Below are 15,805 nucleotides of genomic sequence, written 5' to 3' on the forward strand. Positions count from 1 at the left end.
TGCGGCAGGCAGATTCCCCCTTTTTACACGTTGCGGCAGGCAGATTCCCCCTTTTTACACGTTGCGGCAGGCAGATTCCCCCTTTTTACACGTTGCGGCAGGCAGATTCCCCCTTTTTACACGTTGCGGCAGGCAGATTCCCCCTTTTTACACGTTGCGGCAGGCAGATTCCCCCTTTTTACACGTTGCGGCAGGCAGATTCCCCCTTTTTACACGTTGCGGCAGGCAGATTCCCCCGTTTTTACACATAGCGGCAGGCAGATTCCCCCTTTTTACACATTGCGGCAGGCAGTCCACCCTTTTTACACATTGCGGCAGGCAGTCCACCCTTTTTACACATTGCGGCAGGCAGTCCACCCTTTTTACACATTGCGGCAGGCAGTCCACCCTTTTTACACATTGCGGCAGGCAGTCCACCCTTTTTACACATTGCGGCAGGCAGTCCACCCTTTTTACACATAGCGGCAGGCAGTCCCAACAAATAAAGAAAGAAAGAGACAGAAAGAAAGAAAGAAAGAAAGAGACAGAAAGAAATAAAGAGAAAGAAAGAAAGTAGAATCATACTTACCCTCTCCGCTGGCTCAGGCTCCTCGTGCAGCTTGACGATTCCCGGGCAGTAGACGAGGTGAAGGAGGGAGCCGCAGCAGCGCTGTGTTATTGGTGGAGGCGCTGCTGCTGCTGCCCCCCTGCTTCACTATAGGCTGTTCTCGGAAGACAGCCTATAGTGAAGCAGAGGGGCAGCAGCAGCAGTGCCTCCACCAGTAACAAAGCGCTGCTGCGGCTCCCTTCTTCACCTCCGTCCTCCTCCTTCCCCCCGTCCGTGCCGCTGCTCTTCTCCTCTGTGGGCGGCTGTGCGCTGCGGGCAGCGGTTGCCCGCAGCGCACAGCGGCATGTAATGAGTCAGTTTGACTCATTACATGCTTGGGCCCCTGGACAGAGGCGGGCCCCAGTGCAACGCACTGCTTGCCCTGCCGGTAGTTCCGCCTCTGTCCCCGTCTGTTGTGCCGACTCCGGAATGGATGGACATGTGGCATATGTTGAATGCAAGTGTGGCATCTTTACATAAAAGGCTTGATAAGGCTGACTTAGGGGGGACATCAGGGGGTCAATCCTCGGATTGGACCGACTCACAGGGCCCGTCAGGGTCTCAAAAGCGTCCCTTAACACAAGACACTACTACCGACACGGATTCTGATTCCAGTGTCGACTATGACGAAGTAAAATTGCACCCTAGGGTGACTAAAACCATTCAGTGTATGATTGTGGCAATAAGGGATGTGTTGCATATTGAGGATGAACCCTCGGTCCCCGACACAAGGGTACACATGTTTAAGGAAAAGAAACAGATAATTAATTTTCCCACATCTCATGAATTAAATGATTTCTTTGGAAAAGCTTGGGAGACCCTGGAAAAGAGACCGCAGATCCCCAAAAGAATTTATATGGCATACCCCTTCCCTAAGCAGGACAGGGAGATTTGGGAATCACCCCCCACTGTGGACAAGGCCCTGACGCGCTTGTCCAAGAAAGTGGCGCTACAGTCTCCTGACACAGCGGCCCTTAAGGACCCTGCAGATCGCAGGCAAGAAACTACCTTAAAGTGTATTTATTCTCATACGGGTGCTGTGCTAAGACCGACAATTGCGTCGGCATGGGTGTGTAGCGCAATTGCAGCTTGGACAGATGAGCTGACAGATCAATTTGATAATATGGATAAGGATACTATATTCTTAACTCTAGCCCATATTAAAGACGCAGTCTTATTTATGAGGGATGCTCAAAGGGACTTTGGACTGCTAGCTTCTAGGGCCAATGCCATGTCTATCTCGGCGAGAAGATCCTTATGGACTCGCCAATGGACGGGTGATGCGGATTCCAAAAAACATATGGAAGTACTACCCTATAAGGGAGAGGTATTGTTTGGGGATGGGCTGACGGACCTGGTTTCCACAGCTACAGCAGGTAAATCTAATTTTTTACCATATATTCCCCAACAGCAAAAGAAAGTAACACCCTATCAGATGCAGTCCTTTCGGTCGCACAAGTCCAGAAGAGGTCGGGGATCCTCTTTCCTCGCCAGAGGTAAGGGCAGAGGCAAAAGAGCACCTGCTTCGGCAGGTGCCCAGGATCAAAAGTCCTCCTCGGCTGCTCCAAAACCTACAGCATGACACTGGGGCTCCTCTGAGGGAGTCCGCACCAGACCTGGGTCAGATCAGACCTGAATCCCTGGGTGTTGGAAATAGTTTCCCAGGGGTACAAACTGGAATTCGAGGAGGTGCCCCCGCGCCGATTTTTCAAATCGGCCCTACCAGCTTCCACATCGGAAAGGGGTGTAGTGTTAGCTGCAATTCAAACGCTGTGTATACAGCAAGTGATAATCAAGGTTCCCCTGCACCAGCAGGGAAGAGGTTACTACTCAACCCTATTTGTGGTCCCGAAACCGGACGGTTCAGTCAGACCTATTTTGAATCTGAAATCCCTAAACCTGTACATAAAAAGATTAATATTCAAAATGGAATCACTCAGAGCGATAATAGCCAACATGGAGGAGGGGGAGTTTATGGTGTCTCTGGACATAAAGGATGCGTACCTGCATGTCCCCATATATGCCCCCCATCAGGAATACCTGAGATTCGCAGTACAGGATTGTCATTACCAATTTCAAACGTTTCCGTTTGGACTTTCCACGGCCACGAGGATTTTCACCAAGATAATGGCGGAAATTATGGTGGTCCTGCGCAAGCGTGGAGTCACAATTATCCCATACTTGGACGATCTCCTGATAAAAGCGAGATCAAGGGAGAAATTGCTGAGCAGTGTGGCGCTCTCTCTGAGAGTGCTCCAGGAACACGGTTGTATTTTAAATCTACCGAAGTCACAGTTGATTCCGTCAACTCGACTACCGTTCCTAGGTATGATACTGGATACGGAACAAATGAATGTCTTCCTCCCAATAGAGAGAGCTCAGGACATCCAGAACATGGTCAGAGACCTGCTAAAACCGAAAAGGGTGTCAGTTCACCAATGCACTCGAGTTCTGGGAAAAATGGTGGCGGCCTACGAGGCCATTCCCTTTGGAAGGTTCCATGCAAGGACTTTTCAATGGGACCTTCTGGACAAGTGGTTCGGGTCCCATCTGCACTTACATCGGAAAATAACTCTGTCCCCAGGGGCCAGAGTGTCTCTCCTGTGGTGGTTTCAAAGTGCTCACCTGCTGGAGGGTCGCAGGTTTGGAATTCAGGACTGGATCCTGGTTACCACGGACGCAAGCCTCCGAGGATGGGGAGCGGTCACAGAAGGAAGAAATTTCCAGGGACTTTGGTCAGACCAGGAGTCCTGTCTACACATCAATGTGTTGGAACTCAGGGCCATTTACAACGGCCTTCGACAAGCGGAGAGTTTTCTTCGAAACCTACCGGTTCTGATTCAATCAGACAATGTCACAGCAGTGGCTCATGTGAACCACCAAGGCGGGACAAGAAGCAGAGTCGCGATGGCGGAAGCCACCAGGATTCTTCGCTGGGCGGAAAATCATGTAAGCTCTCTGTCGGCTGTCTTCATTCCGGGAGTGGACAACTGGGAAGCAGACTTCCTCAGCAGACACGATCTCCATCCAGGACTTCATCAAGAAGTCTTTGCAGACATAACACGTCTTTGGGGAACTCCTCAAATAGACATGATGGCGTCACGCCTCAACAAAAAGCTTCGGAGGTATTGTGCCAGGTCTCGGGACCCTCAGGCAGTGGCAGTAGACGCTCTGATAACACCGTGGGTGTTCAAATCGGTCTATGTGTTTCCTTCTCTTCCTCTCACTACAAAAGTGTTGAGGATCATAAGGCAAAGAAGAGTACAGACGATACTCGTTGTCCCAGACTGGCCTCGGAGGGCCTGGTACTCAGATCTACAGGAGATCCCTGGCCTCTTCCTCTGAGGGAAGACCTGTTGCAGCAGGGGCCCTGTGTATTTCAGGACTTACCGCGGTTACGTTTGACGGCATGGCGGTTGAACGCCGAATCCTAGCGAAAGAGGGGATTCCGGAAGAGGTCATCCCTACCTTAATAAAGGCTAGGAAGGAGGTGACGGTTAAGCATTATCACCGTATCTGGCGAAAGTTTGTGTCTTGGTGTGAGACCAAGAATGCACCTACGGAAGATTTTCATCTGGGTCGTTTTCTCCACTTCCTACAGATAGGAGTGGATATGGGCCTGAAATTAGGCTCTGTTAAGGTACAGATTTCGTCCCTCTCGATTTTCTTTCAGAAGGAATTGTCTTCTCTTCCAGGAGTACAGACGTTTGTAAAGGGAGGGCTGCACATCCAGCCCCCTTTTGTGCCTTCAGTGGCACCGTGGGACCTCAACGTGGTGTTGCAGTTCCTAAAATCACACTGGTTTGAACCCCTTAACAAGGTTGAGCTGAAATTTCTTACTTGGAAGGTGGTCATGTTGTTGGCCTTGGCATCAGCAAGGCGAGTATCAGAATTGGCGGCTTTGTCACACAAAAGCCCCTACTTGATTTTTCATGTGGATCGAGCTGAATTGAGGACACGTCCGCAATTTTTGCCTAAGGTGGTTTCTTCATTCCATGTGAATCAACCTATTGTAGTGCCTGTGGCTACAAGTGACCTGGAGGTTTCCAGATCCCTGGACGTAGTCAGGGCCTTAAAGATTTATGTAGCTAGGACGGCTAGAATTAGGAAAACAGAGGCTCTGTTTGTCCTGTATGCGGCCAATAAGATTGGCGCACCTGCTTCGAAGCAGACTATTGCTCGCTGGATCTGTAATACGATTCAGCAGGCTCACTCTACGGCTGGATTGCCGGTACCAAATTCGGTTAAGGCCCATTCCACTAGGAAGGTGGGCTCTTCTTGGGCGGCTGCCCGAGGCGTCTCGGCTTTACAACTTTGCCGAGCGGCGACTTGGTCGGGGTCAAACACTTTTGCTAAATTCTACAAGTTTGATACCCTGGCTGATGAGGACCTAGCGTTTGCTTAGTCGGTGCTGCAGAGTCATACGCACTCTCCCGCCCGATTGGATGCTTTGGTATAAACCCCATGGTCCTTACGGAGTCCCCAGCATCCTCTAGGACGTAAGAGGAAATAAGATTTTAAACCTACCGGTAAATCTATTTCTCCTAGTCCGTAGAGGATGCTGGGCGCCCGTCCCAGTGCGGAAACTCTGCAAGACTTGTATATAGTTGTTGCTTACATAAGGGTTATGTTACAGTTGAAGTCGGTCTTGGACCGTTACTGTTGTTGTTCATACGGTTATCTGGTTATGTATGCTCCAGGTTACATGGTATGATTGGTGTGGGCTGGTATGAATCTTGCCCTTGGATTTCTAAATCCTGCCTTGTATTGTCCATCTCCTCTGGGCACAGTTCTCTAACTGAGGTCTGGAGGAGGGGCATAGAGGGAGGAGCCAGTGCACACCCATAGTCAAAGTTCTTTTTAGGTGCCCTATCTCCTGCGGATCCCGTCTATACCCCATGGTCCTTACGGAGTCCCCAGCAGCCTCTACGGACTAGGAGAAATAGATTTACCGGTAGGTTTAAAATCTTTTTTTTTTTGGGAGGGGGGCGCCGATGCACCGATGCTGTTTGTTGCACACATCGCTAAAATGTCTAGTTACGGCACTGCATTAGAACATACGTTTTGACACTAGTGGGGATGAGGCTGCATAGAAAGATAAGTGATGAAATTGATATCACCAATACTTAATTGAAAACTTGTACTGTTTACATTCTTTTATTGTCAGAATTATCATATAGCTATGTTTTGTATATAACCATCTCGATGTAGTTAACTATTTCCAGTTTCTCTAACGTCCTAGTGGATGCTGGGGACTCCGTCAGGACCATGGGGAATAGCGGGCTCCGCAGGAGACAGGGCACATCTAAAAAAGCTTTTAGGTCACATGGTGTGTACTGGCTCCTCCCCCTATGACCCTCCTCCAAGCCTCAGTTAGGTTTTTGTGCCCGTCCGAGAAGGGTGCAATCTAGGTGGCTCTCTTAAAGAGCTGTTTAGAAAAGTTTTTTTTTAGGTTTCATTCAGTGATTCCTGCTGGCAACAGGATCACTGCAACGAGGGACTTAGGGGAGAGATCTCCAACTCACCTGCGTGCAGGATGGATTGGGATCTTAGGCTACTGGACACTGAGCTCCAGAGGGAGTCGGAACACAGGTCAGCCTGGGGTTCGTCCCGGAGCCGCGCCGCCGATCCCCCTTACAGACGCTGAAGAAGACGGCAGAACGGAGGTCCGGAAACAGGCGGCAGAAGACTTCACAGTCTTCATGAAGGTAGCGCACAGCACTGCAGCTGTGCGCCATTGTTGTCACACGGCTCACTGACCTAGTCACGGAGGGTGCAGGGCGCTGCTGGGGGCGCCCTGGGCAGCAATATAAGTACCTTATTGGCAAAATAAATACATCACATATAGCCATTAAGGCTATATGTATGTATTTTAACCCAGGCCAGTTCTTAAAAACAGGGAGAAAAAACCCGCCGAAAAGGGGGCGGAGCTTATTCTCCTCAGCACACAGCGCCATTTTCCCTCACAGAAAGGCTGAGGGGAAGGCTCCCATGCTCTCCCCTGCACTGCACTACAGAAACAGGGTTAAAACAGAGAGGGGGGGCACTGATTTGGCGATATAAATATATATTAAATGCTATAAGGGAGGAACACTTTTATAAAGGTTGTCCCTGTATAATTATAGCATTTTGGTGTGTGCTGGCAAACTCTCCCTCTGTCTCCCCAAAGGGCTAGTGGGTCCTGTCCTCTATCAGAGCATTCCCTGTGTGGGTGCTGTATGTCGGTACGTGTGTGTCGACATGTATGAGAAAAATGTTGGTGAGGAGGCGGAGCAAATTGCCTGTAATGGTGATGTCACTCTCTAGGGAGTCGACACCGGAATGGATGGCTTACTTGTGGAAGTACGTGATCATGTCAACAAGCCGGTTGACGACATGAGACGACCGGCAAACAAATTAGTACCTGTCCAGGCGTCTCAGACACCGTCAGGGGCTTGTAAAAACGCCCATTTACCTCACGGACACTGACTCCAGTGTCGACGGTGAAGAAACAAACGTATTTTCCTTTAGGGCCACACGTTACATGTTAAGGGCATGAAGGAGGTGTTACATATTTCTGATACTACAAGTACCACAAATAAGGGTATTTTGTAGGGTGTGAATAAGCTACTTGTAGTTTTGCCTGAATCAGATAAATTAAATGAAGTGTGTGATGATACGTGGGGTTCCTCCGATAGAAAGTTATGGGCGGTATACCCTTTCCCGCCAGAAGTAAGGGCGAGTTGGGAAACACACCTTAGGGTGGATAAGGCGCTCACACGCTTATAAAACAAGTGGCGTTACCGTCTCCAGATACGGCCGCCCTCAAGGAGCCAGCTGATAGGAAGCTGAAAAATAGCCTAAGAAGTATATACACACATACTGGTGTTATACTACGACCAGCAATCGCCTCAGACTGGATGTGCAGCGCTGAGGGGGCTTGGTCGGATTTCCTGACTGAAAATTTTGATACCCTTGACAGGGACAAGATTTTGTCTATAGAGCATTTTAAGGATGCATTTCTATATATGCGTGATGCGCAGAGGGATATTTGCATTCTGGCATCAAGAGTAAATGTGATGTCCATATCTGCCAGACGAAGACACGACAGTGGTCAGGTGAGGCAGATTCCAGACGGCACATGGAAGTATTGCCGTATAAAGGGGCGGTCCATCGGACCTGGTGGCCATGGCAACAGCTGAAAAATCCACCTTTTGTTCCCCGAGTCACATCTCAGCAGAAAAGGACACAGTCTTTTCAGTCTCAGTCCTTTCATCCCCATACGGGCAGGCGGGCAAAGGCCAGTCATATCTGCCCAGGGGTAGAGGAACGGGAAGAAGACTGCAGCAAGCAGCCCATTCCCAGGAACAGAAGCCCTTCACAGCTTCTGCCAAGTCCGCAGCATGACGCTGGGGCAGTACAAGCGGACTCAGGTGCGGTAGGGGGTCATCTCAAGAGTTTCAGCACGCAGTGGGCTCACTCGCAAGGGGACTCCTGGATCCTACATGTAGTATCCCAGGTGTACATTGGAAATTCGAGACGTCTCCTCCTCACAAGTTCCGGAAGTCTGTTTTACCAACGTCTACCTCCGACAGGGAGGCAGTATTGGAAACAATTCACAGGCTGTATTCCCAGCAGGTGATAATCAAAGTACCCATCCTACAACAAGGGAGGGGGTATTATTCCACACTATATTGTGGTACTGAAGCCAAACGGCTCGGTGAGATCTGAAATATTTGAACACTTACATACAAGCGTTCAAATCAAGATGGAGTCACTCAGAGCAGTGATAGCGAACCAGGAAGAAGGGGACGAGATGGTGTCACTGGATATCAGGGACATTTACCTACATGTCCAAATTTGCCCTTCTCACCAAGGGTACTTCAGGTTCGTGGTACAGAACTGTCACTATCAGTTCAGACGCTGCCGTTTGGATTGTCCACGGCGCCCCGGGTCTTTACCAAGGTAATGGCCGAAATGATGATTCTTCTTAAAAGAAACTTGGACGCTTTCCTGATAAGGGCAAGGTCCAGAGAACAGTTGGAGGTCGGAGTAGCACTATCTTTAATAGTTCTACGACAGCACGAGTGGATTCTAAATATTCCAAAATCGTAGCTTTTCCGAGGACACGTCTACTGTTCCTAGGGATGATTCTGGACACAGTCCAGAAAAAGGTGTTTCTCCCAGAGGAGAAAGCCAGGGAGTTATCCGAGCTAATCGGGATCCTCCTAAAACCAGGAAAAGTGTCAGTGCATCATTGCACAAGAGTCCTGGTAAAAATGGTGGCTTATTACGAAGCAATTCCATTCGGCAGATTTCACGCAAGAACTCTTCAGTGGGATCTGCTGGACAAATGGTCCGGATCGCATCTTCAGATGCATCAGCGGATAACCCTATATCCAAGGACAAGGGTGTCTCTCCTGTGGTGATTACAGAGTGCTCATCTTCTAGAGGGCCACAAATTCAGCATTCAGGAGTGGATGCTGGTGACCACGGAGGCCAGCCTGAGAGGCTGGGGAGCAGTCACACAGGGAAAAAATTTCCAGGAAAGTGTGATCAAGTCTGGAGAATTCTCTCCACATAGATGGAGCTAAGAGCAAAATTATAAGGCTCTAAACTTAGCAAGACCTCTGCTTCAAGGTCAGCCGGTATTGATCCAGTGGGATAACATCACGGCAGTCGCCCACGTAAACAGAAAGGGCGACACAAGAAGCTGGAGGGCAGTGAAAAAACTGCAAGGATTTTTCGCTAGGCGGAAAATCATGTGATAGCACTGTCAGCAGTGTTCTCTCCGGGAGTGGACGACTGGGAAGCAGACTTCCTCAGCAGGCATGACCTCCACCTGGGAGAGTGGGAACTTCATAGGGAAGTTTTTCCGCATGATTGTGAGCCATTGGCAAAGACCAAAGGTGGAAATGATGGCGTCCCGCCCGAACAAAAAACGGGACAGGTATTGCGCCAGGTCATGAGACCTTCAGGCGATAGCTGTGGATGTCCTAGTAACACCGTGGGTGTAACAGTCGGTGTATGTGTTCCCTCCTCTGCTTCTCATAACCAAGGTATTGAGAATTATAAGACATAGAGGAGTATGAACTATACTCGTGACTCCGGATTGGCCAAGAGGGACTTGGTACCCGGAACTTCAAGAGATGCTCACAGAGGACTAAGGGCCTGGGGAGCTAAGAAGGGACTTGCTTCAGCAGGTACCATGTCTATTCCAAGACTTACCGCGGCTGCGTTTGACGGCATGGCGGTTGAATGCCGGATCCTGAAGGAAAAAGGCATTCCATAAGAGGTCATACCTACCCTGGTCAAAGCCAAGAAGGAGGTGACCGCACAACGTCATCACCACATGTGGTGAAAATATGTTGCGTGGGTGAGGCCAGGAAGGCCCCACGAAGAAAATTCAACTAGGTCGAATTCTACACTTCCTGAAAACAGGAGTGTTTTGAGCCTAAAATTGGGGTTCTTTAAGGTTTTAAGTTTCGGCCCTGTAGAATTTCTTCCGAAAAGAATTGACTTCAGTTCCTGAAGTCCAGATTGTCAAGGGAGTATTGCATATACACCCCTTTTTGTGCCTCTAGTGGCACCATGGGATCTCAACATAGTGTTGGGATTCCTTAAAATCATATTGGTTTGAACCGCTCAAATCTGTGGATTTGAAATATATCACATGGAAAGTGAACAAGCTGTTGACCAATATCTCACATGGACAGTGACCATGCTGTTGGTCCTGGCCTCGGCCAGGCGATTGTCAGAATGGGCGGCTTTGTCTTACAAAAGCCCATATTTAAATTTCCATTCGGACAGGGCAGAACTGGGACTCGTCTCCAGTTTTCTTCCTAAGGGGGTGTCAGGTTTTTCACCTAAAACAACCTATTATGGTGCCTGCGGCTTCTAGGGACTTGGAGGACTCCAGGTTAATAGACGTTGTCAGGACCCTAAAAATATATATATATATATATATATATATATATATATATATATATATATATATATATATATATAGTTTAGGACGGCTGGAGTCAGAAAGTCTGACTTGCTGTTTATATTGTATGCACCCAACAAGATGGGTGCTCCTGCGTCTAAACAGACGATTGCACGTTGGATCTGTAGCACAATCCAACTTGCACATTCTGTGGCAGGCGTGCCACAGCCTAAATCTGTAAAGGCCCACTCCACTAGGAAAGTGGGCGCATCTTGGGCGGCTGCCCGAGGGGTCTCGGCATTACAACTTTGCCGAGCAGCTACGTGGTCAGGGGAGAACACGTTTGTAAAATTTTACAAATTTGATACTCTGGCTAAGGAGGACCTGGAGTTCTCTCATTCGGTGCTGCAGAGTCATCCGCACTCTCCCGCCCGTTTGGGAGCTTTGGTATAATCCCCATGGTCCTGACGGAGTCCCCAGCATCCACTAGGACGTTAGAGAAAATAAGAATTTACTTACCGATAATTCTATTTCTCGTAGTCCGTAGTGGATGCTGGGCGCCCATCCCAAGTGCGGATTGTCTGCAATGCTTGTACATAGTTATTGTTACAAAAATCGGGTTATTCTTGTTGTGAGCCATCTTTTCAGAGGCTACTTCGTTTTGTTATCATACTGTTAACTGGGTTCAGATCACAAGTGGTACGGTGTGATTGGTGTGGCTGGTATGAGTCTTACCCGGGATTCAAGATCCTTCCTTATTGTGTACGCTCGTCCGGGCACAGTACCTAACTGAGGCTTGGAGGAGGGTCATAGGGGGAGGAGCCAGTACACACCATGTGACCTAAAAGCTTTTTTAGATGTGCCCTGTCTCCTGCGGAGCCCGCTATTCCCCATGGTCCTGACGGAGTCCCCAGCATCCACTACGGACTACGAGAAATAGAATTATCGGTAAGTAAATTCTTATTTTCTGAGCAGGTCACTTTCTGTCTCAGTCTGTCAGATTATCCAGCCTATAGATCTACATAAAAAAATGTCTACAGTTAATAGGTAGACAACTAATTGTAGATGTTCAAAAGGTCGTCAGTTAAAAAGGTTGACGTGACAATGATTGACACAAGTTGTTGTTTGGATTTTTTTTTATTACCAAAAAATATTATTTAAAAAAAACAAAAACACCTTTTTCTTACTTTACCATTCACGTGGACTATGATTGGGAATAGTAACCTTGTCCGAAGCATGGAAAGCGAAGCGGTATACTAATGGGGCTTGTTTGTCGCAGAAAAGTGACAAAACACCTAAATAAAAAACAACAAAAATGATCTACCTTTTGTGTGTGTCGACCATTTCCATGTCGACCTTTTGACCCTGTCAGTCTTTTCTACTGTCTACCTACTCTTTGTCGACCTTTTGACCTTGTCGCCCTAATGCATGTCTACCATTAGTGGTCCACCTTTTGACTGTAGACCTTTTTTAGTGTAGATCTACTAATCCACACCCGTCTATCAAATATTGTAGTTTTGGAGTGTGTAATACCTGCTTTTTCCCCACCCAGGTCTTGATACCTGTGAGCACAGTGATCCTTGTTAAAAAAGCAAACACCGCTTTACTAGTACCAAATGCACTCAGTGTTCGAACCATCCAGGGGGATAAGGTGAGTGTGAATAGTATTGTTGACATTTAACAAATTACTATACATAAAATACAAGTGCTAATAGCATTCATAATATTTAATGTGATATCCTATACAGATGTGTCCACATACACCTGCAGGAGATGGCATTAGTTATACTTGTGCATGCGACTAAGTTGCAAATCTGTGTGACAAAGGCAAGTGACAAAGTTCTGATAATGGTGATAGAGAAATGTGGATCTTATAGTATGTAGCAGAATGGTTAAGAGTTAACTTTGTGCATCAATAAGATCTATGGATAGAACTTTCTGTATCTCATAAGCTCAAGGTATCATTTTACTTAGGTCTGCAAGTCTGTTAAAACAAATGTACTTTGAGCAGGACTTACATGGCGGTTATACAGGGGTCAGATGTATAGTAAATGATGGATGTAGTGTCCTCTTGACAAGTGACCCATGTTTGACTACCATTTGGTCCTACATGCTTATAATTATAAATAGTGCCGTGTCTAGATCTTAGCAATAAGTCATTTTAAGGTATACTGTGTGATTAGTTCTGGTTTCAGCTGTGCCGCTCTGCGGGTTGGACAATGCCTATTTAAACCTGAAACGTGTAACCAAGTTATCTCTCCATTCTTGTACTGAGGCACACATATGTATGCATATGAATCAACCAACTATGCTGTTTCATCTGATTCTGGCTTATCCTCTGATTAATTTCCCTGTCAGTAGTGACCATGCCACACCTACCGCCACATATAGTTTTGGTTAATCTGCAACTTTTTACACCATTTGGGCCTGAATCATAGTTATTCATTAATGCTGCAGCAGATGGGCTTTTTGACTATTTTTGTGATGTGCGGACGTATATGCTGATATATCAGCCACCGGGATTTGTACGGAGGCACCCACCGGAGCCATCGCAGCGGTCCGTAACTGCTTATATATATGATGCATCAGATGCAGACTTCCTGAGTGTGTCACTCAGAATGGCCATCACAGCTAAGACGCTGGTACCATTTTATCGGCCATGCTTGTGTGTTTGCCACTGCTTCCTATAACTGCCCTCAAACTGTCCCTGACTGTCAATCACTTTGTGAATTATTCCTGAGAGTGACACCGCTAAGGTACCTTGGCATGCGCACATTGCGTCCGCAGAGCATGCACAGTTGGCCGATAATTGTCAACTGCGAAAACATCAGTGCCATATACAATAATGAGTAAGGCCCCTCATACCAATTCCAGAAAACAAAATTAAATTCCAGACTCTCCTATATATTGTGAATGTTGTTAGCTGGAATTCTGCATAATTACAAAAATGTACTGAATTAGAGATTTTTCCAGCTGCGCTTTCTGCTTCTGTTGGTAATGCCTCCTGGCCATAGCTTTATGGGCACTTAGTAAGTAATGGAAAGCTCAGCTTTTCATCACTTACATCCTCGAACACCAATCCTGACACTGGACGATTCTCACGCATGTGTTATCTTCTTTTTGTTTTTGTATGATGATAATGTCGATATTATCTTAAAACATAAAGCTATACCTCTAAATACACTTTTACCATGGAGCCGCTACGGCCGCTATACTTAATACACACGCTACGCACTTCTCACGCTATTAGCGTACAGAGTCCCGTACCGTGTACGTACTTAGCGTACGAACGCCGCGCTGGGTGTACAACGTACGCACAGCGCGCGCACACACTTTTGATAACCTTTAAACCTTATTCGTAATGCAATGCAATGATATTCTTACACTCTAAACCATGTGCCGCAAAGCACTGTAATGATGTTACACCTTAAACCTTACGCAGCGCTGACGGTACAAAGTACTTGCTGTGCGTACACACCTTATCAATACACTCCTAAACCTTATACAGTTAGATACACTTTAAACCCTAGCAGGGAAATGAGGCCGCAACACCGATTTGTAGTTTACCGCTGGGTTCTAAGGCCACAGTGGATTATTTGAAAGGGGAGAACAGTACAAGTTATACGCTACAAGGCTAACAAGATAAATCTACAACAGAATAATGGCTACAGTCAATGTACATACGTGAGAATGTTCGCTTGCGCAACCTGGACCAGTCCTCCGCTCATCAGGTAGATAGCGTTCAGAGTCTTCTCACCAGCCAGGCAACAACAGGCTTTTTATACACTACTTCCATATACAATACAATGGTCACTGTAATCCCTTTGTCTATTGGACACAGAGATGCATCTTTACATTACAGGAGAGGTCATAGGTTGATTTGAAAAGGTGGGCGATGTCTTTCCCAACTGCTCTTGTGGGTGGTCTCCTCTGGATTCCCGCCGCATACATAATATACAGTAAATACAGTTTATATCTATATTCTACTTCTGCACATAACTATACGCAGGAACATGCGATCTTTCTCTAACCAACACCGGAATGTTACCCTTAAAATACCCTACAGCTGGATACTAGACATCACCTTATAACCTTTGTCTGTCCCTTCCTATCATGCAAAGGTGAATCCCTTAGTCCTGGTATCATTTAAACTGTTGATACTTGCTGATGTGGTGCAGGGGAGCTATGTGTACAAAGTGCACTATTTGGGTTAAATATGTAATGTTCTATGTTCTATGCGCTCACAAACTCCGGCGTAAATACTCATACCACGCGCAGGAACGCGGGAGCGATCATGCGCAAATTGCGGATATGTGCACGCACGGCGGGCATGTGTGTGTGGTTAGTACATGATGTATGCATTACAATATTATTGGACAATGATATCACACGGCCACCGAGGGTCATTCCGTATCGCATCAGCACTAGACTGATTCCATACAGACAGGACAGAGGTCGTTGGAGGGGTCCGTTATCGTTTCACCTCACTACCAACGCTCGTTGTAATACTTTTCAATGCTAAGGCATCCTACTTTGCTTCAATAAGCATCAATGTAGGATAACTCTGCTCTGAACAAGGGACATCTTTGTACATTAACTGCATTGTGCTAGTGACTGAACCATAACGTGAGAGCCAACAGTGGTGGTAATTCAGACTGCATCGCTGCAGCAACTGCTATCACAGTCTGAATCACTTTGTGGAGTGCGCCTGCACACCCGGGGAGCCCAGTGAGATGCTATTGGTATCTCACTGGTGCGATCGCCTCTGTCTGATTGACGGGCAGAGGCGGTCGCAGGGCGTGCCAAGGACGTTAGAATGCCGTTGGCTAGGCATGGTCCGGACGATCAAGGCATGTCCAAACTGTTTGGGCGGGTGGGGGTGCGGCTTCTGCGTGACGTCACATGCAGCTGCTGCGACCTGGGACGTGGCGAGCAGAGACCTGCGAGCGCGCCGTTCAATGCTTTTGTACCTGGGAGGGAGGGTAGGGCCTGACATGCGGGGCGGACTAGCCCTGTGCTGGTCGTTCCTCCGCATGTCAGAGTAAATGACCGTAGATGTGCTAAATTTAGCACATCTGTGATCAGATCTGAATTAGGCCCAGTGTTACAGTATGCGTTTTCTATACCCAAGCATCCATTCAGGTTTTAGCTTCACCACTTCCATTTCATCTTAACTTTTAGTTATTTTACGTTATCTTTTTTTTTTTTTTTTTTTTACATTCATACATTTTAGTTGTCAAAAGTGTTTAATTATACTTATTGCATCTCTTCTTTTTTTTTTTTCAGTATCTGTTTGGGTCTCTACGGAATAG

The 15,805-nt window shown here is 47.3% G+C and overlaps 1 protein-coding gene across 4 annotated transcripts in view; it reads left to right on the forward strand.

Moving 5' to 3' along the window:
- Positions 1-15,805, forward strand: part of LOC134909004 (GRAM domain-containing protein 2B-like) — a 265,256-nt gene that overhangs the window by 190,178 nt on the left and 59,273 nt on the right. For 3 of the 4 annotated variants that reach the window (XM_063915356.1, XM_063915376.1, XM_063915365.1), the window contains exons 6-7: positions 12,046-12,144; positions 15,780-15,805. The exon at positions 15,780-15,805 is cut by the window's right edge and continues 46 nt beyond it. In XM_063915356.1, the coding sequence (XP_063771426.1) occupies positions 12,046-12,144; positions 15,780-15,805 (125 nt within the window). The remainder of the gene's footprint in view (positions 1-12,045; positions 12,145-15,779) is intronic. The other variant, XM_063915384.1, reaches the window with a different exon arrangement.

The sequence above is a fragment of the Pseudophryne corroboree genome, chromosome 1 (assembly GCF_028390025.1).
Source record: "Pseudophryne corroboree isolate aPseCor3 chromosome 1, aPseCor3.hap2, whole genome shotgun sequence".
In the NCBI taxonomy this organism is placed as follows: Eukaryota; Metazoa; Chordata; class Amphibia; order Anura; family Myobatrachidae; genus Pseudophryne; species Pseudophryne corroboree.